Below are 24,801 nucleotides of genomic sequence, written 5' to 3'. Positions count from 1 at the left end.
AAAAAAATGAAATATCATATTAAAGGCCATTTAAACTAAGTGGATTGTCTTTCCAGCTTTACAGAACTTACCCGGTGTTTTTGTTTAGGAGTCTTTTTTTGCAACTCAGGGTTAGGGTTCTCCTTCTTATCTGCAGTGATGCCAGCAGACTCAGAGATCTTTCCATGCGACTTACAATCAAGAGCTTCAAGGGTTTCCAAACTCTTTCTCAGATCGGTTGGTCCATCACTGCTGTTCCCAGAAGTATCTCTGCTCTCCTTCTCTTTAGACTCTGTTGATTTGTGTTCCTTCAGAAGACCCCGCAGCTTCGCATTTTCTGACCTAAGATGACGTAATTCTTCTCTGGAAAAAGAAATATTTAAAGGGCTTAATGTTCATGGAACTGAGGTACAGTGAGATGAAGAAGCAAAAGAATAAACATTTAAAAAAAAAATCTTACCTAAGATGCAAGGCTGAATGAGATCCACAGTCCTTTAACAGAGATTTTAGAACCACTATATCCCTGTTTCCTTCCTCAAAATCATTTTCCTTTGTGTTTGAGTGAGTATGCTCTCTACTCAGATCAAAGTTCTCATTGGTCCTTACGCATCCTCCTGATGCAACCTACAACAAAAAGTTTAAAAAAAAAGTACATTCATGTAAAGTTTTATTTAAAAAAAAGAAAAGTAGAAAAAAACTGTTGTGAAATGGATGAGTCCAACATTTCACACCTCTTCAGGTGTGGTTCCAGTCTGTGCATCTTCATCCTGATCAGAGAAATGCATCCTGGGAGTCCTGGGCTGCATCTCGTGTATCATCTGAGGCTGCTGGAGTAATGGGATGGGAGGCGAGTATGACACGTGACTTGGTAAAACGAAAACTTAAAGAGGGAACAGAATCCATAAAACACTGCACAGCAACAGCAGAATGGCATGATGTGTCTAATGTAGAATGGTAAAGAGAGGTCGTTTCATGGAACACAGAGATGAGAAAAAGGGGGACTGATTAGGAAAAAGAAGGGAAGAGGATAGTTTCTACAAGACAGGAAGCATCCTAAGAAAAACGACACAGTACTACAAGGCAGAGACATTAGTAACACACTAGATAGGAGACAGATTAAGATGTAGGTTCAGTAGTTAGACAAGTTAAGGAGGATGTCAGACTGTGGTATGATTCTGGTTCATTTTAATTGTGAGAAAGCAAGACTCAAATAGTATTGAAAAAATGCTTGACTCTGAATCTTCGCATACATTCTCATCCGCATCTATCTTTCCTTTGGGGCCTCTAACCTGCTTCCACTGACTTGCCCCGGTTAGATCGTCACCGTTCTTGTCTGGAACGCCATTCTCCGTTAGAGCCAGGCGGCTTTGCAGCTCGTCGTTTGAAGCCTGCAGTCTGCTGACAGATTCTTGAAGTTCCAGCACCTTCACCATAAAGATAACCACTTTGATCAGGTTTTTTTTTTTCCCAACATGAATGATTTCTGGAAAAGACTTAAACTCAAAAACTTACTTTTTGTCTGAGCTCCTGAGCGGAGAGTTGGGAGAGGCCGTCGTCGTTGTCTGGCCCTTCTCCCACGCAGATACTCATGTATGAAGTCTGCTCTCCAATAAAACTTAAAGAATCCCCTGAGTAAAAGGCAATAACAATTCAATTCCAAATTATTTTTAAAAAGACACTAAATTATGACAACTTTTGTGTTTTGCGGTCATACCACAATCATTTGCTCCTCCAACACCTCCACCACGGTTCTGAATTGCTCCTAAGCGAGCCTGCAGGGATGCGTTCCAGCGCTGGGCGTCTTCTAGTTGATGCCTCATACTTTCCAGCTCTTTGGGATCAATCAGGTCCATACCTGAACAGACACAGAGACAGACATTTATACAAGCATATTCAGACTCATTTCACCATAAGTAGACCAGTCCCGCTTAATAGATGCAAATATTTACTCCCCTAATTAGATTTAGTTTTTTTTATTTCAAAATTTCTCTGAAAAGAAAAAAAAAACAATTCATCCATCTTTAGAAAATACAATATGTGATTGATTAAACTATAAATATTGTTTTAAATCCATTTCTGTTTATTTTTTCAGGATCAAAGAAACATTTTTTTCCAGTTAATTTAAGAATTTACAACTTTTTAAATAAAAATTCTACTAATATTTGTTTAAATTATTAGCTGTGTCAAATACTTCTATTAACAAAATAAGTTTGGGAATAAAAATCTAATTATGTTGAAAATTCAAATATGACCTTTGGAAAAAAACAGAATTGATTAAGTATTTTTGCTTAAATCCTTCTCTTCTCATTGGTCACTTTTTTAAAGAGTGCTCATTGTGTTATAATTTCGGTTATAATTCCTTAAATTTGGGTTTTTATAATTAAGGTAATAATTCTACTCATCCACCTTTAAAATCATCTGACATTATTACACTGCAGCACAGTTGCTCTCAGAAATTATAGAAATACAGCAGTGAAACTGCCAAATTTGTGCCAAATTAAGTGTGAAAACATCTGAGGAATAATTCTGAGACTGATAGAATTAAACAGGGGAGACATACCTATTAAAAGGAAAAGTGTGAAATCCCTCAAATAACAGTGATTGTAGGTGATGCAACATTAATTCTGGCAAATATACAATTCCATAAATAAAACTAGGAGATGAAATGTTGAATTTCAATCAGTTACTTTCCCTCAGCTGCTTTTGTGCAATGTGGATGTATTACTTACAGCTGACCTATTTATACACCTGGAGTTTTGTTGACAGGGTGGTGGGAGGAGCATGCACTACAGCCAAAATGATGACGTGTGAATAACAGTAAACAAAACATTTCACTTTTATTCTGTCTGATGGCTGACTAACGGCAGTGGTCATAAACAGACTTCTCAGGATGTACTGTATGAGTTTTACTTTAAATGTTCATTAAATCATAATTACAATTTAAAAAAAAAAAAACAGAAGCCTACAAGGCAGAAAATAAAAGCCTTTAGTTCATTTATTGAAGTCCTTATGTGAAGACATGCTTGTGTGTCTACATTTAAATGAAGTGAAAGATGGCAGAACAGGTTATATTCATGACGGGGTGGTTAAAGAGCTCATGCGGGGGACAGACAAACAAACAAGTCCTCTAAATGAACGGTAAAAACAAACGTCAAGTGTGAGAAACAGAGAGAACAGGCCATCAGCAGCCTTTATTGGTCATTTTATGAAGAACAAACAGCAGAAACTGTCAGATAAACACACTTGAGAGTGACAGACAATGAAATGAGCCTCAGCACATGTACAAAGAAAAGCATGCAGATGAGAGGGTGATGATAGAAAAAATAGACACACAGGACACAAAAATGAAAAGCATAGGGAGCAGGTGTGCATGCCACATCAACTTAAACAACACATGTGTTTGTGTGATTGTCTATGAGTGACTTTGACATTTTTGCTTTCCTTTCTTTAAATTTTTAGTCACCATCGTCATCAATCACCCAATGTGTTTTCACTGCACCTTCTCTTAGTTTGGCCCTGTGCAGTTCTTTTTCCAAGTCATCCCTTAGCTCCTCGTTCGCTTTTATGCCGTCTTCCAGCTGCTGCCGCAGAAGCTGCACCGCTGTCAGTTCCAGCTGTAGAGCATGGAGACGCTGGGCGCTGAGAAAGCAAAGCCAGATTCATTTACTCAATCTTTACGGAGGACTCTGAACCTGCAGGGCTAGAATAATTTTTTTGTTACCTATCATGTTCCTTTACAGTTCTGATCAGGCTGGAGTAAAGCTGCTGCTCAGCTCTTAGTGCTTTGTTCAGAGCTTCATGCTCCTGCTGCAAGGCTGTCAGGCCAGAAAGAGACTGAGAGCAGAATAGAGGCGGTGATTAAAAATGGTCTGTTAGATTCAATTTGACAACAAGGTTGAGCGGGACTTTACTTCCTGCTGCCTGTCTCCACCGATTATTGTCCTCTCTCGTTGAGGAAGTTCAGGTAGTGACCTCTCAACCTGACTGTCCCCCCCCGGACCAAGGCGCTGGTGGAAAACCTGTTCAAGTCAATTGAAAAAGGAAAAAGGTCACCTAACATTTAAACTTCCCCAAATAAAGATTATTTTGATGCTGAATGGAGGAGTCTTACGTTGATGATCTCCTCTTTGGTCTTCAGAGTAGCAGTCAGGAAGTCAATATTAGCAGACTGCCCTTCACTGCGAGCCTGCAGCTCAGACAGCAACGTCTGGAGATCAGCCAATGACATCTGAAATTTGAGATTGGGGAAAAATAAAAAAGATAGGCCAACATTTTATGTAAGGTATTCCAATTTTTAGAGGAAATAAATGCCTCCAACTTACTGACCTTCAGCTCATTTTCTCTTTTCAGGGCATTGTTCAGCGCTTCTGTTTTCTGTGCCAACTCTTTCTTCAGGGCAACAGTTTTCTTGGGTAATGGAGTACTCTCCTGGTTATCCACACTGTTTCTTCGTGACAGCTCTGGTTCAGTACAAGAAAAGCAGAATTAAACTTACTACCACCAACTCCAGCTTTAAATATCCTGGGTTCAAAAGGTCACAAGGTCTCACCTTCTCTCTCGTCCAGCTTCTCTTGCATAATCTGGATGGTTTGTTTGAGCTCCAACACATGATCGTGTTCTGCCTTCGGACTCAACTGTGCCAGGAACTGGTCCCTATCCTGACCCCGCTGCAGAAGTTTCTGCACATGGACAAAGACAATAAATATACTTTATAAGGATATGTCATCGTGTCATTTGCAGTTACAAAAGGAGAAATGCTGCTGTCTATGGGAGGTTGTATTTCATGTCACAGCAGAGTGACTGGTGTAGCTCATTGGATCCTTACATCAATGAGGCTGTCTTTTTCTGCCAGCAGCGTTCTGAGTTCTGCCGTTTCTAAATAAGTCTCCTGGGCTGTTGAGGAGCTTTGCCTCTCAGCAGTAGTAAGCTGTAGTTGCTTATCAGCCAGCTGCTTCCTGAGAGCCTGAATCTCCTGGGTGCGCTCTGACAGCATGCGGTTGAAGTGCTCAGCAGACTCCTGGTGTAGAGGAAGAGCAGATTAAAGAAATGAGATTAGACAACCCTGGACATATCAATACCCGTTTAACTGTCAAGATCCATTTAAAAACTGTTGTTTTACTTGTTGTTTGGCTTCCCAATGTGCAAATTTTCATGGATACAAGCTGACCTTGTGAAGCTGGTCCTTGCTTCTGATTGTAGCCAACAGCCCTTCGACAGCACTCTCATTGTCAGCAACCAGTGCTTCCCTTGCCTTCACAGCCTCGGCCAGCATTGCTTCTGTGACTTTTAACCTCTGGCCCATTTGCTCGGCAAGGTCCCGTGACTGAGACTGGGACTGGTTCAGCATCGATTCAGACAGTTCCTATACAGGAAAAAAAAAATAAAAACTTCGGTGAGGCTCCCAGATCTCTAGACTGATTAAACGGCAGATAAAAAAAACAAACCCAACGTAAACAAAAAAATGATATAAAAAGGAGAAGTTAAGTTAAAGACCCACTCTGATCATCTTTTGATCATTTTATGATTATGCCAATATTAGCTAAAATCACAAAAATATGTAGTTTTCTATCACATAGTTTCTGCAAAACAGTTTATTCGAAATTTTCCTCATAGTTGTGGTCAGATGGTTGGTGCAGGATAACTGCATTTTTTTGTCTGCTCCTGATTCACAACAATTTGAATAAAAAGAATTTTCCTTTTCTATGTCATCTGTCATCAGGAAAATGCTACATGAAAAAAACCCAACAAAGACATGATTTTCATCAAAATGGCTCTTTAAAGAACATGTTGATGACTGACATCCATATCTTTGGTCTTTCCCTCCAAGGACAGCTGCAGCTGCTTTATGATGGAGTCTTTCTCTCTCAGGGATCTGTTCAGGTTATCTTCTACATCTTGTTTAGCTCTCTGTAGGTTTTTCAGAGTGTTTGCAAGATGCTGCAGCTCCACGTCTTTCTCTTTGATCAGACTGTCAAAATTCTGGAAGGAAAGACATTTTTTAGAAAAAGCCACCTCATTGATATTTTAGTAATGCTTCTTCAAACCAAATCAAAGAAACTTACGTTAATGGTTTCCTCGTTGTGAGCTAGCAGGTTATTCAGTCTATCCAAGTCTCTTTCTTTTTCCCGTAAAATTAGAAGCAGTTTGTGAATTTCATTGTCCTTCTCCTCGATGGCTGCAAATTTCTCATCCAGTGCTTGCTGTGAGAACAGGAAAATGTTAAAATACAATCCTTGTACCCTCGTATATTTCTTGATGAAACCACAAAATAGGAATACTTACTTCTAGAGCGCTCTCCTTTTCTTTTAGCCTTTGCCTCAGCTTGGCAAGAGCGCCCTCATTACTGCTGGGGCTTTTGCTTTCATCATAGTTTTTGACCATGTTCATGTACTCCTGAATAAACAGAGAAGATTTATGTCCAAAAAATGTGTGCACCAAAGCAGATTTGAATTATAACTAAGAATTTTAAGAGTCCATCCATTTCTGTGACCTGCAGCTGCTGTTCTTTATCGGCTAGTGAAGATGTGAGCCGCTGGATGGTGACCTCATGTGCTTGCAGTTTCCTCTTGGTTTGGTCCAGCAAATCCTGGTACTGCTGCTCGAGAGCACTCTCCCTTTCTCCCATTTCACCATTCAGCTTTTTTAGTTGATTGTTCAAATCCTAAAAAAACCAAAGAGGATTAAAACAAACAGTTTTTTCTCATGGAGGTAAAACTATGTCAGCGTCTGGTCGAAAGCATTGGTCTTCTTACATTCAGAGCTTTGTCGCCTTTCTTCTTCTGTTGTTTCATGTCTTCAAGTTCAGTCTCCAGCTGATCTTTAAGTTGCTGCAAATCAGACAGCTCCTGCTCCCTCCTGTCCAGGGCACGCTGTAATTTTTGGGCTTCAAGCACTTTGGCGTGATGTTCCCCTTGAAGTTGAGCCAATTCCGTTTGCTTTTCCATTAACAGATTTTGGTGCTCCTCTACTCCCTGAGAAAATAGACAATAATTGAAATGCTTAACAATTTTAATGATTATAACTCAGAAGCAACAGTCCTATGAAGAACAAGGTGAAACATACCTGGTATTTCTTCAGTTGAGCTTTGTGTGCTGCCTCTCTAGCCTTTGCCAAAGCATCATCCCTGTCCTCGATTTCATGACAAAGCTCTGCAATCTATAAAAAACAAATAAACATTTAGATATTTAGCCATTAAATACTGCAAAACTACCACTTTACATTTATAACAACTTTATAAATTGTTAAATGTTTCCAAATGCATCTATTTTACCTCTTTCTCCTTTTCCCCCAGGACCTGAGTGAGACCCTGGATGGTTTTATCTCGCTTCAGAGCGTTTTTCTTCTCAGAGCTGACTTCATTCTCCATCTCTTCCAGCTTCCCTGACAGGATCTGTTCAGATGAGGAGGAACATTTTTTAGGAATTAAGTAATCGTTGTAACTCGTCCAGCAAATGAAGTAAGAATGGGTTTTTTTCTGTACCTTGTTTTGATTGTGAAAGTCCTCCAGTTGTTTGCTTAGGCTTTCATTGGTGCTTTTTACCAAGCTGAGCTCTTCATTCAGCATTTTACTGACAGACTCCAGTTGATTAATGTCACTTTTCTTTTAACAAAAAACACAAAGAGGAAAAGAAAAGGCAGACTTAAAACCAGAATTCTTCTTGCAACAAAACACAGACACTGACAGATCCCAGATCAGCTTGCTGTTAAACTACCTTCATTCTTAAAGAAGCATATTCGTCATTAAACTCCTCTGTAAGATCATGCAGAGACTTCCATTTTGCCTCCCTGTGCCTGAACTTTGCTTGTGAAACGCCATGTCTTGATCTTCTCATGACAGGGATACGGCTGCCTGCTGGGGCAGACACTTGCTGCTTAGAGATGCAGCGCAGGAGCTGGATTAGGTCAGAGATCACAGATGGCTGACCTGGTGAGCTGTGGAGCAGTGCTCTGGTCTGAACCTTTTCTATTTGGTCTTTAGCTGCAGCATGTTTGGAAACAAACAGCTTTGAGTCTTTTAGTTGTTGTTTGGGTGGAGGAGCAGAAGGAGCGTCCGAGGAAAGGTCTCGATTGAGCGACTGCAGGGATGTAGAGCGGCCTTTGAATCCAGGTCTAGACAGGTTCCCCTTTCGGAGAACAAGATCAAGATACATGCTCTGGGAACGATGGCGGGTGCCTCCAAAATTCTTTAAAGAGAAATCAATCCCCGGTCCTGATCCCAGTCTGGTGCTTCTTGAGCTTGAGCGTCCAGAAACTGCTCTTTTGCTGGCGATTCTGTCGAGACTCACACACCTTCTCATGCGGTTCTCAGCCTGACCACTTCCTCCTGCTATGAACTGCAGTCCCTCATGTGCTGACTGAAGTGCAGCCTCATCATCTGGACTTCCCAGCCCAGAGAATCGGAGCAAAGTTTTGGTGATGGTCGTCTCCTTGCTACGGCTTCCCTGGTTGTTTTTGTTGTAGATGTGAACGATGCACTGGATCAGGTTCTCCTTCTCCGCCTGAATCTTTTGGACTTTGTTGTTGTGTTCCTCCTGCAGTTTGCTGATGTTAATATCAAACTGAATCACCTTCTCCAGCTGAAACACACACTTTCCGCAGAGGAACTCCCCACGACCGTCACGGATCACCTCCCGACCCAGAACATGGGAGAGAATGACCTGCAACTTTCTCTTTCCTGATGAACTGAAGATCCAACGGCATTGGCTCCCCACCAGGCGGACACCACAAATACGGCATGGGTCCCTCATGGCACCTTGGATCTTTCGCAATGCCCCACTTTAAGTCCCGAAAAACCTCTTTGACACCAGCAGTTTAATGCTCATCAGCTCTGCAGCCATAGCAAGTCATCTTTCATTTTCTCTCGCTGCACTAGCAAGCAAAGCAAAGAGGAGAATGACTGAGTGCAAAGCCCAATAAGCCTTAAGCCTAACTAATCCTTACGTCTGCCTCTATTCCACTCTCTCACTCACATTCAGTCAGAACAAATCCCATATGACTTCTGCATCATCTCCATTATGGCCAAACATAACCTTTTGTTAAACGGCCTGAAAAAAATCCATCTAGAAAGATCTGATGCAGGTGGTGATGAAAGCATTAAATCCTACCTATCCTTCCAGACTTTTACAGGTAAATCATCAAATCAAGGAGAAGTTTTTTTAACTATTCTCCCAGAATCCATTGGACCTTAGTCCTCCTGCTCAAACTGAAAATGTCACCTCTCTGGGAGGCTTTTATTTTATTTTTTAAACAATTAGTGATAAAACTCGTAAATAACTAAATAAAAATTGTTCAGATTGACTGTAACACTAGTAACAGTTTTTATTCAAAAAACTCTAACATGGGCTCCCTTCATACAGAAAGCATCATAATTTAATCTTAATTACAAATCCTGAGCCCATATGCCAAGTTCTGAATATCTATAAACATGGCCCAGACCAACATTATACCCATAATCCTCAAGACTGCACAATGCTGGGATTCTGACTTTAAAAGCGGTTTTATTTTCTATTTATTTATTAAGCATTTGCTTTTAATGATTGAAATGCAACCTCAGGAAAATTAAAACACATATAGCATCTATAATACGTTATCATACTTGAAAATAAAAAAAGATTTTTATAGAGCAAAATTGCCATAAATGTTTGGAATATTGGACAAAAACAAATTCACTGAAATACTGAGATTAACTGATAGTAAACAACTTAAGTGATTCCAAGCAATACTCCTTTTGTAGCACTGCTTTAAACTGACTCAAAGTGCTTTTCTTCCCCAAAATCACACCCTTTATAACACAGCAATAAATCTTTAAGTGTCACCAGCAGCAGCACACTGAAACCCATGTTTAACACTACAAAGAAAGGGCAGCTTCCCTTCTTCCTGAACCAAGGAACAAAAATAGATTTCTCTTCAGAGGCATGCAGAGGTCAAAGACACGTCAAAAAATACCCCAATGAGTATTTCTCAAAGGTCACAAAAACAACAAATAAATCTCTAAAGCAAAAGGGGTGGAGCCTAAAAATACCTGGCCTGTATGCAGACTCAACTGTTACTGTCACCTGAGCTTTTTCAACATAAAAAATTCGGCTTTTCATATTTACAGAACAAAAAAAAAGAAAAGAAAAAATATATAATATTGCAACACTCAAATTGCAGCAGCACTTGTAACTGTCCTGTAGCAAGTCAATGACACGTGCACAGAAAGTCAAAACACCAACCTGCTGCTCTGGCTGCACTGGTCCCTTCTGCCTTTGCAGCTCATCTCTTAATGCCTGTAGAAGAAAGTAGTTGATGTTTCTGACATGATTTTGAATCAGAGAGAGAAAAAACTTTGTGGAATAAAGGCTTTACAAAAAACTTCAAACAACAGAAATGGGTTCTAGTGTCACCAACAAAAACGTGTTTAAACCAAATCTGTATGAATATCTTAAATTCTCACCTGAATCTCCTGATCCTTCTTCATTATGAGATCAGAAAACTGTTCACTGGACGGCAAATCGGTCTGTTGGTCTCTGCTGTTGTGATGGAGTGCAGCTTCTTGATTCTTCAACATGATCTTGAGCTGCTCAATGATGCTAAAATGAAATAAAAAATATTTCATTATTGCTTAAGTTTGAAACTCAGAAGCAAAACATGTATTGGTTCCTCCTCACTTGTCTTTCTCCAGGAGGGCCTGCTGCAGTTCCTGGGCAAGAGTTGGGGTAGGAACAGGAGTGAATGCACTTAGTGGGGCGATGGCTTGAAGTTGCTTCTCCATGTTTATATTCCGTAGTTTCTCCTGCTCAGCAATGGCTGCCATCTTCTCTACCTCTTCCTCTGCTGTTCGCAAGCTCTGAAAAAGTAAAATAATAACAACAATACTACATCAGCAGATTGTTGTAGGAAAGTACTACTACAAGACGACAAACTGTTTAATTTAACAAAAGGAATTTAAGTTCATGAAAATACACATGCAAATGAATGAAACAACTGGGATTTTACATTTGCAGCATTAACCCAAAATGATTTTCTTTAGGTATTTTAGCAAAAAGTGCCTTAAAAAAAAGCTAAATTCAGCCTGATATCAGTAAATCATAAAAAATCATTGGTACATGAAAGCATTTTGAGATTTGCTTAAAAGGGTCACTTAATCGATTTTAAATAATATTTGTTAAAAAAAATATCAATGTTAATTCATCAAACCAGAAATGTAGTTTATTCATTCATTTTCTTAACCGTTTTTTTCCCTTTCGGGTCACGGGGCTGCCGGAGCCTATCCCGGCCACTTGTGGGCGAAGGCAGGGGACAACCTGGACAGGTCGCCAGTCTGTCGCAGGGTAGAATGTCCACAAACACACACACATTCACTCTCACACTCACACCCAGGGACAATTTATAGTTGCCAATTAACCTATGAACATGTTTTTGGATGGTGGGAGGAAGCCGGAGATCCCGGAGAGAACCCACGCATGCACGGGGAGAACATGCAAACTCCACACAGAAAGGTCCCCCATTGATGTATTTTTCAAGTCCCCCAGCCGGGACTTGAACCAGGGGCCTTCTTGCTGTGAGGCAAGAGCGCTAACCACTGTGCCACCGTGCAGCCCTTAAATGTAGTTTATTTCAAATTAATTATTTCATTTTCTCCAAGCAGTTGCTTTCATTTAGTTTTTAAATGCATTAAAAGGAGTTCCACCTTTATTCCGTTGATATACCTAGTTATGTAAATGAGTATTTCAAAATCACATAATAGTTTTGACTGGAAATTTAAAAAATTTATTTTTATGGAATGGAATTGATTTTGTATTTTGACAGTGCTAACTAGCCCTAGTGTTATATTACATGCCTAGACTAAAAAAAGAACTAACATTTGGAAAAGCAAAACTTGAATGGAATGTAAGGGATATTATATATGTTAATTTTTTTCTACTCTTTTATCCAGATGAAATCATTTAGTCTTACCTGCTCCAGTTCTGCGATTCTGCTGTTCATCAACTCCCTCAACGTGTCCATCTCTCTCTGAGCTTGTTTTCTCACTCGCTGGGGTTCTCCTGATTCCCTTCCAGCCAGGCTTTCCAGTGCTTTACTGATAACCGTTACAGAAAAACAGATGTTGGACTAAAAGGTTTAATTTGTGAACAATGGTGACTTTAAAGAAGGGACATACGATGCAGACACTAGCAGCTCCTGTTTTTCTGCCAGCTCTCTCTTCATGGACTCCAGCTCTACCTTCAGCTCAATATTCTACAGAGATGACAAATTCAAGAGTCACATAAACATGGAAAAGGACAATAAAGGCTTTAAAGAGGATTATAATTGCTCTCAGTCTCAACTTTTTAAACTGCAGTTGAGGCTTCAAATAATAATAATAATAATAAAATAAGATTCTCAAAAAAACAAAAAGCTTAAAAAAGTGTATAATAAGTAGTTATGGTGCACAGTGGAAAGCAAATTAATCAGTAAGATATAACTTTCTATGTGCTGATATTTCAGATTTCTATAAAAAAATTAGCTGAGGTAAAAGGAAAAAAAAACATGCTTGCAAACAATTTTACTAAAAATGGTTTTATAATAATAATAAAAGGAAATCTGTTGGAAACAAAGATTGTGTTATTTGGCATCTAAGCTTACAACATTTACATATCACATTCTTCTTGTTTGGCATAAAACGAAATGAGAAAGGTCAATCCATTTTAACTGAGGATAGAATCAAAGTAGGAAATGAAATGTGTCCAGTCATACCAGTCGCCATCAGACCCTGGCATGACTGTGCAGATTTCACAATAATTGATTTTTCAAGGCTATTATCTACTCATGTTTAAATTAATAAGGTAATAGGTTTAAATGCAAAAGCTCAAACTTTTACATTGTTAAGTTTTTAATCTATACAAATAAACTCCATCATTGTTTAAAGTAATTAAATCTAAATCCAAACAAACATTTATTATCAAAAAGATTAAAAACTTAAACCTAGGTTACTTTAAATATTGCTGAGTTTCATTTTATTCTAATAACAGTTATGAAACATACTTTGTAAAGAGTACCAATTAATGCATGCAAAATAAAATAAAAAATTTGCAACACCGTTTTGAAAATGTCTTCTGTGGAGTCATCGCATTTCTGCTGCATGCGTTCCTCCATGAAGTAAATGCGCAGCTTCAGGTTAAAGTTTTCTTTCTTCAGGGCTGTAATTTGCTGCAAACAAAGATAAGAAGACTTTTTTTAAAAAGAGCAATTTAAAAAAAAGGAAACACATAAAAGTCTATCAAAATCTGTCCAAATCAGAAATAAACAATTGTAAAATGTATTATAATCAATAAAAGCTTTTTAAAAATAATTTTAAAAATCACAGAGAACCCACTTCTATGTGGGAAATGAGGGGTAGGGCAAAAACGGGGTCAAACGTATGATTATTTTCAGACTGAAGCGAGGCTTCTGTGCAGACGTGTGTTAAGTAGACTGTGCATCATTGTGCTCCGGGCTTCAGAGCAGCATACATCTGGTAATGGGGGTTGGGTAGACTGTCAAAGTTAAAGAGGTACAAGTCTGGACCCTCTTTAAACCTCTAATCGGGCAGGCAGTACTAGCCCAAAAAAAAAAAAATGGAGGATGAATTCCATTTAAATGCTGAAATACAGATTTTAACTGGATCCTTCTCCTCCTACATAAACTCAGACCTAAAGGTCCATAAATGGTGCATTTCAGTTTTTAGCAGACTGTAGATCGGATTCAAAGCCAGTTTGTTGAGGTCTATTGCACAAATTAAAAGCTAAAATTAAGGGTTTTAATGTCAGATAAAAATGTAGTATTATGCTTAGAAAACATAACAGATAAAAGTTAAACATACAACAAGATAATCTATAAACTTACATTTTCATAGTCCTTCATGGTGAGAGCTTTAATGGGGGACATTTTCTCAGGAAAGGATGGGGCTGTGAAGCAAAAATAAAGACACTTTTATTATTTTGTTTTTATTAACATGATCTCATCTCTGGAGGAGTCTGTTTTAGCCCTGAATATGTTTCAGCAACAAGATCTCATGCTTTCAGCTTTCACATTTCTATGCAAACGAGAGAAAGAAAGAAAGAAAAGAGAAACATGTTCAAAACTGAGGTTTAAGGTGAAGCAGCTCCTGGAGAGCTGACCTGTTAAGTTCAGCTGAAGCAGCCCACAGCTGAGCATGTAACATTAGTCAAAAACACATTTCACAACACCAACTCAGGAATCATGTTTGCTGCAGACTGACAGGAAGAACTCTATCAGCCTCTTTCAAAACAACCATCAGTTCTTTTCATCTCTTCAGTTTCGCTTCTTTCAGTTTCTCTTTCACAAACAAAACTACTCTCAGAAGCAGTTTGTATTAGTAGTGGCCAATATCACATTATCTCATTATCTTTGCTGATTAATGCTCATTTAGTCTTATTTTTTTTAAGAAATACATAAAGAGTTTTTTTTAAAATCATTTTAAGCATCAAAGAATCAGTATTGATTCACTAAAACTGAAAGCAAACAACTTTCCCTTTCAGAGCCGAAGGTTAAGAAGACATCCTGTCTCCCATATACATGAAAAAAAACAAAAAAAAAAACAATCTGATGTCCATCAGAGATCATTTTTGTGCACAAAAGCTACAAATGTAAACACGAATTGTGTACTTGGCTGCTTGAATCACTTCAGGTAAGTGTACTGTTAAAAAAAAAAAGACGGTGGCAATATAACAGGAGTGAAATTTCGCTCTCGGTTCTCAAAGGCATCAAGACAAAGCGGAAAGCCGTGAATATTCAACAGCCAGCGGGGTTAATGAATACACACGGGAGGCACACACCTGAGGAAAGACGACAAAAGAGCATTACTGTACCTGTCATGCTGTCTGTGGAGAATTCACCAGCAATGATCGAGTCTGGAAGCCTGCAGCTGGAGACACATTTACTTGTTAGTGATTAATTCTACCTCACTTTAACAAATATCTAATTCAGCGTTGGCATAATCCTTTTAAAATCCAATGTCATAAAAAGCAATCAGAGAAATAAAATAAAGCTTTAATAAAAAATATATATATGTAAATGTATATTATGAATACTAGCTCAGACAAACAGAATTTCATGATGTCCAAGTAATCCTCACGCTGGCCAGTTCCACTGAGCCCTAAGGATACTCCATAAATAGCTTAAGAATGACTCCCTACTACATTTACATCCACTCTGGCAGTCTTGTTTCTGTCCATGTGTGTCATCTTGTTTTTCTGTTTGCATGGTCCAAAAATCAGGAGAACATTTGGGTTACGTAACCCAACAGATATGCAGAACTAAAGCAAATGTAATCAGTGTTTTAAGAGTCAAAACTGAATTCTGGGGTTAGGGTTTAAGGTTAGCCATACACCTGGGGTATCCTTAGTGAAATAAAATGCTGCGACCAACAGAAATTCTGTGTCGTTGTTAGAAACATGGATATGTGTAAATATGTGTGTGCTAGTGGCAGCCTAGCTCTCGTGTTCTGACAAAAAGGAGGGAAAAAAACATTGAAGCTAAGCAACGAGAGGGGCTTTCATTGCCTAACAAGCGGAGTACTGTGGTTCAGATCAGCTAAGCATCACATAGTGACGGGACAGCAGTGTTATTCACACCGAACAAAGCACAAAGCACATCTGGATAACGAATGCAGCAAATAGAAACAAAAAAGTCACAGAGAACATCGCGTTTCTATTTCTTGAAAGAATAGCAGCTGTGGTGGATTTTGAAAAGAAATAAAAATGTAATAACATGATAAAAATATAGTTACTTTTATAAAAGATTAAGAATCCCTTGTACTTTCAATGGTGTAACTTTGTTTTATTAAGTTCCACTGTAAGGGTCACTTTTTTTCTTCATTTGGTTGTTATTATTGTTTCATTTGCTTGTTATCTTTTAGAGGTTTTCTCCGATTATATGTTAGATGTTGCTTGAAGTGCAAAGAAGTAATGCCCAGAACAGATATACCTTGGGCTGGGCGATTAATTCAAATTGATGGATTAATTGTTTCTAAATTTAACTCAAAAAATGTTGTAAATGATGTTATTTTCCCAGCTTTCTCCTCTCCTGAACTTCTGTTGTTTGGAGTAAATTCAGTCTGCCGGCTCTCACAAAGCAAAGAGGAGCTCCTTCCTGAGGCAGCAGTGTCGTTTGATACTAATGCCACGATGCCATCATGCTATGCTAACGAGATGTTCCATGTGTCGCCTACATATGATCACAGACCGGTTTAAAGACAGACTATTCTTTCTCAGAGGCGGACTTCAAGACGTGGTTGACAAATGCAACAAAATAATTCAAAGAACATCTTTACAGTCAATGGCAAGAATCCAAGACATTATCATGTTTTTAGGCTGCTTTTGTTATGATTTTATGCAAAAATGAATCAACTGGAAGGGGGAAGATCAATTGAAGGGGGAGAAAAAATTATTTTTTCTGGTAATCTGCTCCCCTTTAGTAAATTACAGCCAATTTCCAAAGGAGATGTTAAGATAAAATAGTTTATTGTCAAATATATTCCAAAAATGTTGTTAAAGAAAGAATGAAAAAAATCTGAGGTTTTATTTCTGGGCCATATCACCCTGCTCTATGCAGTTAAAAAAAAAAGAATTTGAATAGAAAGATGTGGTCCTTCAAGGAAAAGAACAAATCTTCATAACATAGCAAAATCATAAAATCAAAACAGAGAATGTGTTGATAGCAGAACACTTCATGTTTTATGGAAGAAAAAAGAAAAACATAAAAAGCCAAAAACTATTGTATGTAAAAAGTGTCCAGTAAAACTTAAATTAACCTAAATCTGTCCACTTTAATCAGCCTGCCAAAATAAATTCTTGCAGAAAATTTTCACTGTCAGGTAAAGGTGAGTTGAGAGTAATTATAATAATATTAATAATAAAATGGAATCAGTACTTAATTGGGAACGTTGATATCTGTTCATCATCAAATTTCTTCAAATATCTTCAATTCTAAATGAATATATACATAAAAATAGGAGCTTTTTGAATTTTTTTTTCTTTAAGAAGTTACATTTTCTTTTAAGATTAGCATAGTATTTAAAAAAGCAGAGAAGAATTTGTCACCAATCGGAAAATCAATCTTAGCTGTGTCTTCCAAATGTTCTGTGAAGTGACAGGTTCATTTTATCAACAGGATGTAATGGTAATGGTGAATTTCAATTTCTATGTATGTGTAAACAGTGTAGATTTTGACAATAAAGTTACTTTGACTTGACTTAAATACAAAACTTGTTATTTTCCCCCCTAATTTTATCATCCATTTTATTCAAATTAAAGTGGTTCCAGTCCTAAACATTAATGGAGAGGAACTGGTAACATTTTTGTCTTACTTTACCTCATCTTTGTTTTAAATAGGTCACATGGCGAGTTACTGCCACTTTTCCTAGTTCCCTTGGTTACAGTCCAAAAAACACTGTGTTTATTACTGATGTGGTTATTTTATGTTCGAGTTAATTAAAAATCATTAAGTGAAATCTGATTTTTAATCCCTTCTATGACAATTTTTCTACATCAAATATGAATATTTTTAGATGTGTGAATTTATGTGCACAAATTATGCACATGACAGAGGAAAGCTTCAACTTTAAAATCAAATTTACAGTCAAAATAAGTTTTTAAGGTCTGTGTGTACCTTACAATGGAAATCTGGTTTATTGTAAAAGTTAAAAGATAACAGACCTGTAATTTAAAAAACAAAAGAATGAAAAAAAATCAAACAAGGCATGTAAGTGCATAATATCCCTCAGTTCCACAACAAAAACCTTGTAAAGCAAAAAGCCTTGCTAACATCCATTGCATCAGAGGTTTCACATACCAAGCAACCTTTTCCTGTGTTGATGGGGAGGAAGATAAAAGGCTATTTCAGTATATAAAAGGTGGGCAACAACTTCTTTCACTTTTCATCAAATGACACTGACATTTCAGTTTGGGCCCTGTCATCTTTGGTTATGTCATTTGACTTTTTCAAGTCATGCAGAAGTGGTTATCTGTCCATCACCCAATGGAAACAATGCAGGAGCTTGTAAACACTGACTTCCTCTTTTTACCCCACTTTGTTCAGCTTTTACTTGACATTAAGACAGAAAAAACAAACAAAACATAATCACATCAGTAAGGAGGGAAGACCAACAGTAGCAGAAAGAAACCAAATACATGAAAACTAATTTAAATTTTTTTTAACTCAAAAGTAAAAAAAAAAAAAAGGATCTGGTGTCAGAATTACCGAATAAGTAATGAGGACCGCACACATCATCAGCTAACTTCTTGGGTTACACAGATACGCTCACCACCTGCATGCATGGTTGTCAACACAACACAGCTGTTTAAAAGTACTACACTAATGCTACAGCTACAGACTAAACCCCTCAAAATAAATCTGAACGCTAACAAAACTACAGATCTTCTGCAATAACTAACAATAGGTTAACGACTACAATAATAATAATAATAATCTGATCACCTACCGCAGTCAAATTCTCCTCACGTAGCAAGGACAGCGAGTGAAGTAAAGACACAAAAATACCAAACAAACGGGGCATGTTAACGGTTCCGCTTGTACAAAGAAAGCTAACAGAGAGAGGCGTCGTTGGTGCTAGCTAACCCTCCGTCTCATAATTTCCGCTTTGATTCACCCTAAATGACAGGTCAAAGAAAGAGCCGACCAACCAGTGGCGATGAGATTCAATGCGCTTTACATACATAGTACATCCGTAATAAAACATGGTTTTGCAATATTCATATATTCAATGAACCATCTAAAATATTTCAGGGTGTTTCTTGTTTAGGAAACATAACTAGTAGTAGAAGCCGGAAGCACTGAATGATTAAAAAAAATAACGGATTAGCTAACTTTTAGTTTGGTTTCTTTTTTTGCGCGCACACACGGTAACTATAAAGAATGACAACAGAAATAGGCGTTTAACGCCTTAAGAGAGAGTCGCAAGAAGAAGAACATAGTAGTTTCGTGTTAATTAACCTAATCATGTTATAGGCTTTAGACGGAGAAATGGTAACGTACTAGACAAAAACACATGATTCCTTATAGATAAACCAATACAAACTCACTTTACTCACAACAAACTATAACCTTGTCAAATATTATTTTCCAATTCCGTCAGCTACCAGAATACTAGCGTTAGCTGCTAGCTGTTGTTAGTTTTTACCTTCCGTTAATGTCCACGGGAAGCGTGATATCCTCCCCTACGACTGAGTCCATCTTAGCAGTTTTATCAATTAGCTGTTTAAGCAGTAGACGTTGACATTTTACTCTCAAAAGGGATGTATGCTTCGAATAAGCGGGACGGAATTCAAAATATTTCAGGCTACCGCCATCATGGTATGGTAAACGTCACCAATGTGCTCGTTGAAAAGCGGTGCTGCGTTTGGGTGCTGTGTGGAAAGATTTACTGTTTTTAAATGAACAATAAAAATATACATCAGGTATAGTTATAACAATAAAAGCAAAAATAGTATCTGAAAATAAATGTTTATTGTATGATCATTTGCTCACATAAGTTTTTTAAATTACCAATTGTGTTGATCATATAGAAAATAAGAAAATTTCGAGCTTCGTAAATGCAGCATTTCACTGGGTGGTTACTGAAACAAGCGATTGGCCCAAACAGACACTGAATGGGAGGCTCCTAAAACTTGAAAAATAGAGGACGCCCTCTTCTTGAAAGGTGTTGACGCAACTAACCATTAACTAAATTAAACAGAAAAACTAAGACTATATACTGTATCTATTAAAACAGCAAAAGATTAAAGAATGCTATGGAACACTGTGCGCTGTAGGGTGTGTCGTTTTTCAGGATAATCAACGCTTGTCCATGGGAAAGGTTAATTAGAAACCACTAATTGTCATGTTGCCTCAGTGTAATCTGGAATGAGTGAACATTTGAGGCCCTTAACTTCATGCTTGCAAAACTGCTGGCTCCTGTTTACAAGAAAGTTTAAAGAGCAACAGCGACACTGTGTGGTGCAATTCTGAAATTCAACCCCAACTACAAAGACAGTGAAAAGTAGGTACCGGTAATGAAGATTTTCTTAAGTGCCCCTGTCAATCCCTAAACTGAAAACTAGTTTGAAGTATCTAGATTTTATATGGTCATAATAATATATGGAAATAAAAACTGGGCAACATAAACATATCAACACATCAAATGACAATGATCAACACTTGTTGACTGATAAATTAAACATAAAGTTTGGCTTAGCTCTTCACTATTAATAAATATCAATCCATCCATCTTCCTCCGCTTATCCGGAGCCGGGTTGCGGGGGCAGCACTCTAAGCAAAGATGCCCAGACTTCCCTTGCCCCGGCCACTTCCTCCAGCTTCCTAGGCGAGCCCAGAGACACAGTCTCTCCAGCTTGTCCTGGGTCTTCCCCGGGGCCTCCGCCCAGTGTGACGTGCTTGGAACACCTCCCCTGGGAGGCATCCGGACTAGATGCCCGAGCCACCTCAAGTAGCTCCTTTCGATGTGGAGGAGAAGCTCTCTGCGGGTGACCGAGCATCTCACTCAAATAGGTGGCAAAAAAACAAAAAATTCTGTTTCCCCCACAGCTTGTATAATGAGTTCTACTCAGTTATAACAAATAAAAAACAATAGTTGGTCATTGCAAAAATATATATATATCTATATATCTATATATATCTATATCTATCTCTCTATATATAGATAGATAGATATATATACCTGTATACATATATTTTGTCATCTCCTAGTAAATTTGACCAATTCTCATAACAAATTCATGGTAACACTTTATAATAAGGGTACCTTTATTAATGCATACATAAAAATGTTAACCATGATGTCCCAAACACCTAATATGTTTAACTAAATCATCTGAAGTGGGACAATTTTATAACATTACTGTCTTAAAGATAGATTCTAACCCTAATTGACACCACTTTAACCACAAAAGCCATCTGAAAATGTCAATCTAGTCTAATAGCTTGGAATTTTCAGAGTTCAATCGATACGATTGTTAGTTTTTCTAGAATAAGAATGTAAAAATCCTTAACAATTCTAGTCACATGAATTAAAACAGATGTAAGAAATCTGTTAGTAGATGTTCTAGGATCTACTGAGCCTTGTAACCCAAAACCAACTGATTTGTATTAGTTTTGCATGTCTGCTGAGTCTTCATCCAGAAGAGCACCCTTCTCTGCTTCTTTGGGTGAAGGCAACCTCATCAACTTACAATCACTTCCATTAATGATTCTGCATCATCTGCCACTCTAGATTACCTAAGGACCAGATCGTTCACTATTACTTCATTCATCAATATTGTATTGCCCCAAAAGTTAAAAATTCCAAACCACACCCCATTGAGAATATTTATTGAACAATTGTACACTGAACAAAGACTAAAGAGTAAAACAGATAAAAAATAAATCGACCAGAATTTGTTTTTTTTCAAGAGTTTGATGAATTGCTGCAGTTGGTGGAAATTTCCAAACAGGCTTGAGTTAAAAAAAAAGTAGTAGAAAATAGAAAATCTTTGCTCCAAGTTTTTCAAATCGTGAGGTATTCTTAGCTCATTTTCATGTTAAGAACAGATTTACAATAGAAACATATTTCACATACTTTGCATAATTATTTTAAATCACGCCTTATAGCATAGCACAGTCCTGATACAGTACATGGTTGATTATCATATAGGAAAACAACAAAAATAACAATTAAAAAAAAATAAAAGAATGAACATTGGAAACTCTGGAGCCCCAAATTTACACATAAAAAATCTTAAAACTCCAAGACCAGTTGGGATAACTGATATATAAAATAGTCAGAAAAGAATAGATTTGCTTCAACTGACATCAATTTCCTCTGTCAATAACCACAACATTAAATAACATTAAATTAGCAATAGGGGATCCACTGTATACAGCAAGGTTTACACAATTATATACACTTGTGTCAACTACAAGAAAGAAATATTTAATTTAATAAAAACTACTCTCTAAAAAATATTAAATACAGCTGAGGGGGGATTTGTACAGAAAAAAATATCCTTAGAAATACTTTAAACCCTGTGATTAATGCTGGATCAAAATCAAAATGAAAAATTCTTTTTTTTTTAAATGTTATTTTAGATTTTTGTCGATAAATTTCACTCAGAATAAACATCCATAAACAGATGATTGACAACCTGGAGACTTTCAGATATTACAAATTAACATTTTAAATGATTTTTTTTTAAATTTCTTTAAACAAGCATGCATTAACAGCACTCAAAAACTTTTGCAAGTGGTGTATTAACAGCACTACAGTTAGCACCTGACGTTATTGACTTAGCACCATGCACTGGGGGAGGATCTGATGAAAGATGGAGGTTTTATTTGGATTCTTGTACCCACTCTCCTCCCTTCTGTGGCTCAGTTCTCCACCTAGGATTGCCTGTACCTGTATCGGCTGTAAGTAGTGTTTTGATTTCATAATAACACCTTTTTTTAAATCATAAACCAAAAAGCAAGAAACGATCACACTCCACAGTTAGAGAGGACTAAGTAAAACACTACTGAGAACCTGAGCTCTATACTCCTCTTCTGCTCAGACATCTAATCATTGCTTTTTTATATCCTGATCATCAGTGGCATCTGGTTCAATAATGTCTGAGTAACCACCTCTGCAGAAAGTACAGAAAACATTTTCTTGCCCCATGTGGACAGATTACAAACTTTGGTTTGTGGCTTTTAATTGAGAGCTGACGCGGCGATGCCCGTTTCCCTACTTCCAGGAGGAAATCTAGCTTTGGAAGCTTCTGCTCCAAATGCGTTATTTCACCTCAAAGTGATAATTGAGAACCGAGCACCACAGACAGATAAAGCGGTACCGTTTATAAATCTTTGCATATATCTTCCAAATATAGAATTATTGTTCAATTTTCCATTGCACTTAGTTTATTACTTTAAAAAAGATAAAAAAGTCAAATAACAGACACACACATATCCCTTTACGTGTGCACGTGTGTTACATTTACATCATTCCAATTCCTACTGTCCTTCTTTTTCTGACATGTTTGAATTATGTTTTTCCCAAAATGCACACAGTAAATAGACTGTGCACAGATACCAAAAATAAGTTATCTTAACAGTTCACTTTTGAACTGGCCTTTTGTCTCCTTTGACTTCTTAATGTTCTAGAGACATTGTGTGGCCTTCTTTCTCCAAGCAGGCATCCATGTGGAGATCCTCCTTGAAAGGCTTGAAGAAGCTTTTGCCGTACAGAGAAGCCGTTATAGTGCAAGAACTCCTCACTGGCACCCGAAACCCCCCAGTTTCCCATTGTTTCTTTCTCTCTGTTTCTGCAGTCGAGTGGGATTTTTGTTGTGTGTGTTTGTGTGTGGGGGGGGAGGGGTTGCCTTTTTCTTGGACAGATTTGAAGACCGTTGTTGGTCTCCAAGCCAGCACACACGCGTCCTGCAGGGGTGGAAGTCCATCCCTCCATGCTCACAGGGGTTAGACTGCTTCTCACAGGAAGCAAACGGGACCTACTTCAAGATGGTAATGTGAGCCTGGAGCCCTTTTTGGAAGGCTGTAGATGTCAACCACAGGAAGCAAGGTGGGATCCAGGGAGTGGAACACAAAATGGGTCTGGTGCCAGCGTCCATCTTTTATCTGTAAGTCCGAAACACATACATGACCAGTGGTCATATATCCTTGTATCGCTAACATCGACTGAAAATTAAAACATTAGGTCGGTATCTCATTCCTACCCAGCAGGAATCCTCCAGAACATCGGGCTCAAGCTCTCCTCCCGCTTCAAAAACCTCCCCTGTCCACGCCTTAAACCTCACAGACTCCTGGACAAGAAGTAGATCTTCCGCTGACCTCCAAACTGAGACATTCAGGCAGTGGATGATGATATGCTGAACAGCCTCTGAGCTCAGCAGGTGCAGGAAGTTCATCTGGACCCGACCAACAGTAACTGTTGGCTGCATGGAAAGGAATGATTAGCTACTTGTTTTGTTTGGGCAGAGACAGAGAAGCTCTAGTCGTGTCTCGTGTACCTTGGAAGCTGTGACTGGTTTGATGCAAGTTTGTCCACCCTCAGTAAAGTTGCATGAGACTTCTATGGTATCGGACGAACAGCCCAGGTTGGGATCAATCCAATAAGTGCCTGAAAACACATTGGCAGTATTAAATATAACAAAAACAAACTGTTGGTATGTAGCACACAATGAATCCACACGTACCATCATTTAACTTCTGTTCACAGCTGTACAGGTCCCTGCAGATGCGGGCGGGGTTGTCCCGAGTGCCCAGTGGGTTCTTCAGGGTCTGGATCAGGTTACTGAGGTAGTGGAGGGTCTTAAAGATCTCTGCTCCCTGGTCCAGCATAGGCAGATCCATTAACGGCTTATTCTAATGGCCAAATAAAACAAAATAAAATAAACAGTGAGGGGCAATGCAGAGGGAATTATACATGAGCATTTCACACCACACAAACCTCAGTCCTGAAGGGGGTGGGTGTATCCACAAACAAGACACCATCTTCTTTCTGAAGCAACAGGGGAAAAAAATCACAAACATTGAGCTCCTTTTAATATTTCTTGGCATTTTTTATTTCCCTAAAATGTAATTTATGTTTTGAAATCAGTGAACATTACTTACAAATGACAGAGGGACAGCTGGGGGGCCCTGAAAAGAAACAAAGTACTTATTTGAAACTGGGAATCCTGAAGAGAACTTTTAATTAAACCAACAAGGATTAAAACATGTAACATACAGGAAGTCCTGGGGGTCCGCGAAGCCCAGGGGCTCCCTAATGTAGAAAAAAACACAAACAGACAGTTTAAGCTTCAGTTCTTT

At 38.1% G+C, this 24,801-nt stretch overlaps 2 protein-coding genes across 11 annotated transcripts in view; both read right to left on the bottom strand.

Annotated features, from left to right (window-relative positions):
* cdk5rap2 (CDK5 regulatory subunit associated protein 2) overlaps positions 1–19,345 on the bottom strand; it is a 32,708-nt gene extending 13,363 nt beyond the window's left edge. For 8 of the 10 annotated variants that reach the window (XM_023961080.2, XM_078956210.1, XM_078956207.1 and 5 more), the window contains exons 1-31: positions 19,142–19,345; positions 14,811–14,866; positions 13,825–13,886; positions 13,039–13,149; positions 12,122–12,198; positions 11,917–12,040; positions 10,629–10,807; positions 10,415–10,550; positions 10,194–10,247; positions 7,460–7,579; positions 7,250–7,369; positions 7,042–7,134; positions 6,732–6,950; positions 6,470–6,640; positions 6,262–6,372; positions 6,042–6,179; positions 5,779–5,958; positions 5,147–5,341; positions 4,805–4,996; positions 4,529–4,658; positions 4,306–4,439; positions 4,091–4,207; positions 3,891–3,998; positions 3,701–3,813; positions 3,479–3,618; positions 1,694–1,834; positions 1,492–1,607; positions 1,269–1,403; positions 711–806; positions 440–603; positions 72–342 (exon numbers count right to left, since the gene is read on the bottom strand). In XM_023961080.2, coding sequence (XP_023816848.1) covers positions 72–342; positions 440–603; positions 711–806; positions 1,269–1,403; positions 1,492–1,607; positions 1,694–1,834; positions 3,479–3,618; positions 3,701–3,813; positions 3,891–3,998; positions 4,091–4,207; positions 4,306–4,439; positions 4,529–4,658; positions 4,805–4,996; positions 5,147–5,341; positions 5,779–5,958; positions 6,042–6,179; positions 6,262–6,372; positions 6,470–6,640; positions 6,732–6,950; positions 7,042–7,134; positions 7,250–7,369; positions 7,460–7,579; positions 10,194–10,247; positions 10,415–10,550; positions 10,629–10,807; positions 11,917–12,040; positions 12,122–12,198; positions 13,039–13,149; positions 13,825–13,886; positions 14,811–14,866; positions 19,142–19,194 — 4,056 coding nt within the window. In that variant the 5' untranslated portion in view covers positions 19,195–19,345. Of the gene's footprint in view, positions 1–71; positions 343–439; positions 604–710; positions 807–1,268; positions 1,404–1,491; positions 1,608–1,693; positions 1,835–3,478; positions 3,619–3,700; positions 3,814–3,890; positions 3,999–4,090; positions 4,208–4,305; positions 4,440–4,528; positions 4,659–4,804; positions 4,997–5,146; positions 5,342–5,778; positions 5,959–6,041; positions 6,180–6,261; positions 6,373–6,469; positions 6,641–6,731; positions 6,951–7,041; positions 7,135–7,249; positions 7,370–7,459; positions 7,580–10,193; positions 10,248–10,414; positions 10,551–10,628; positions 10,808–11,916; positions 12,041–12,121; positions 12,199–13,038; positions 13,150–13,824; positions 13,887–14,810; positions 14,867–18,442; positions 18,590–19,141 lie in introns of those variants that run through there. The other 2 variants (XM_078956206.1, XM_023961081.2) reach the window with 2 other exon arrangements.
* A 1,965-nt stretch (positions 19,346–21,310) lies between these two features.
* LOC101159452 (uncharacterized) overlaps positions 21,311–24,801 on the bottom strand; it is a 66,367-nt gene continuing 62,876 nt past the window's right edge. Inside the window, exons 55-61 of the mRNA XM_004074688.5 lie at positions 24,719–24,754; positions 24,604–24,630; positions 24,440–24,490; positions 24,186–24,354; positions 24,000–24,109; positions 23,706–23,924; positions 21,311–23,607 (exon numbers count right to left, since the gene is read on the bottom strand). Coding sequence (XP_004074736.1) covers positions 23,461–23,607; positions 23,706–23,924; positions 24,000–24,109; positions 24,186–24,354; positions 24,440–24,490; positions 24,604–24,630; positions 24,719–24,754 — 759 coding nt within the window. The 3' untranslated portion in view covers positions 21,311–23,460. The remainder of the gene's footprint in view (positions 23,608–23,705; positions 23,925–23,999; positions 24,110–24,185; positions 24,355–24,439; positions 24,491–24,603; positions 24,631–24,718; positions 24,755–24,801) is intronic.

The sequence above is a fragment of the Oryzias latipes genome, chromosome 12 (genome assembly GCF_053564925.1).
Source record: "Oryzias latipes strain Hd-rR chromosome 12, Olatipes_Hd-rR_3.1".
NCBI lineage: Eukaryota > Metazoa > Chordata > Actinopteri > Beloniformes > Adrianichthyidae > Oryzias > Oryzias latipes.
This window is presented reverse-complemented; position numbering and strand designations above follow the sequence as displayed.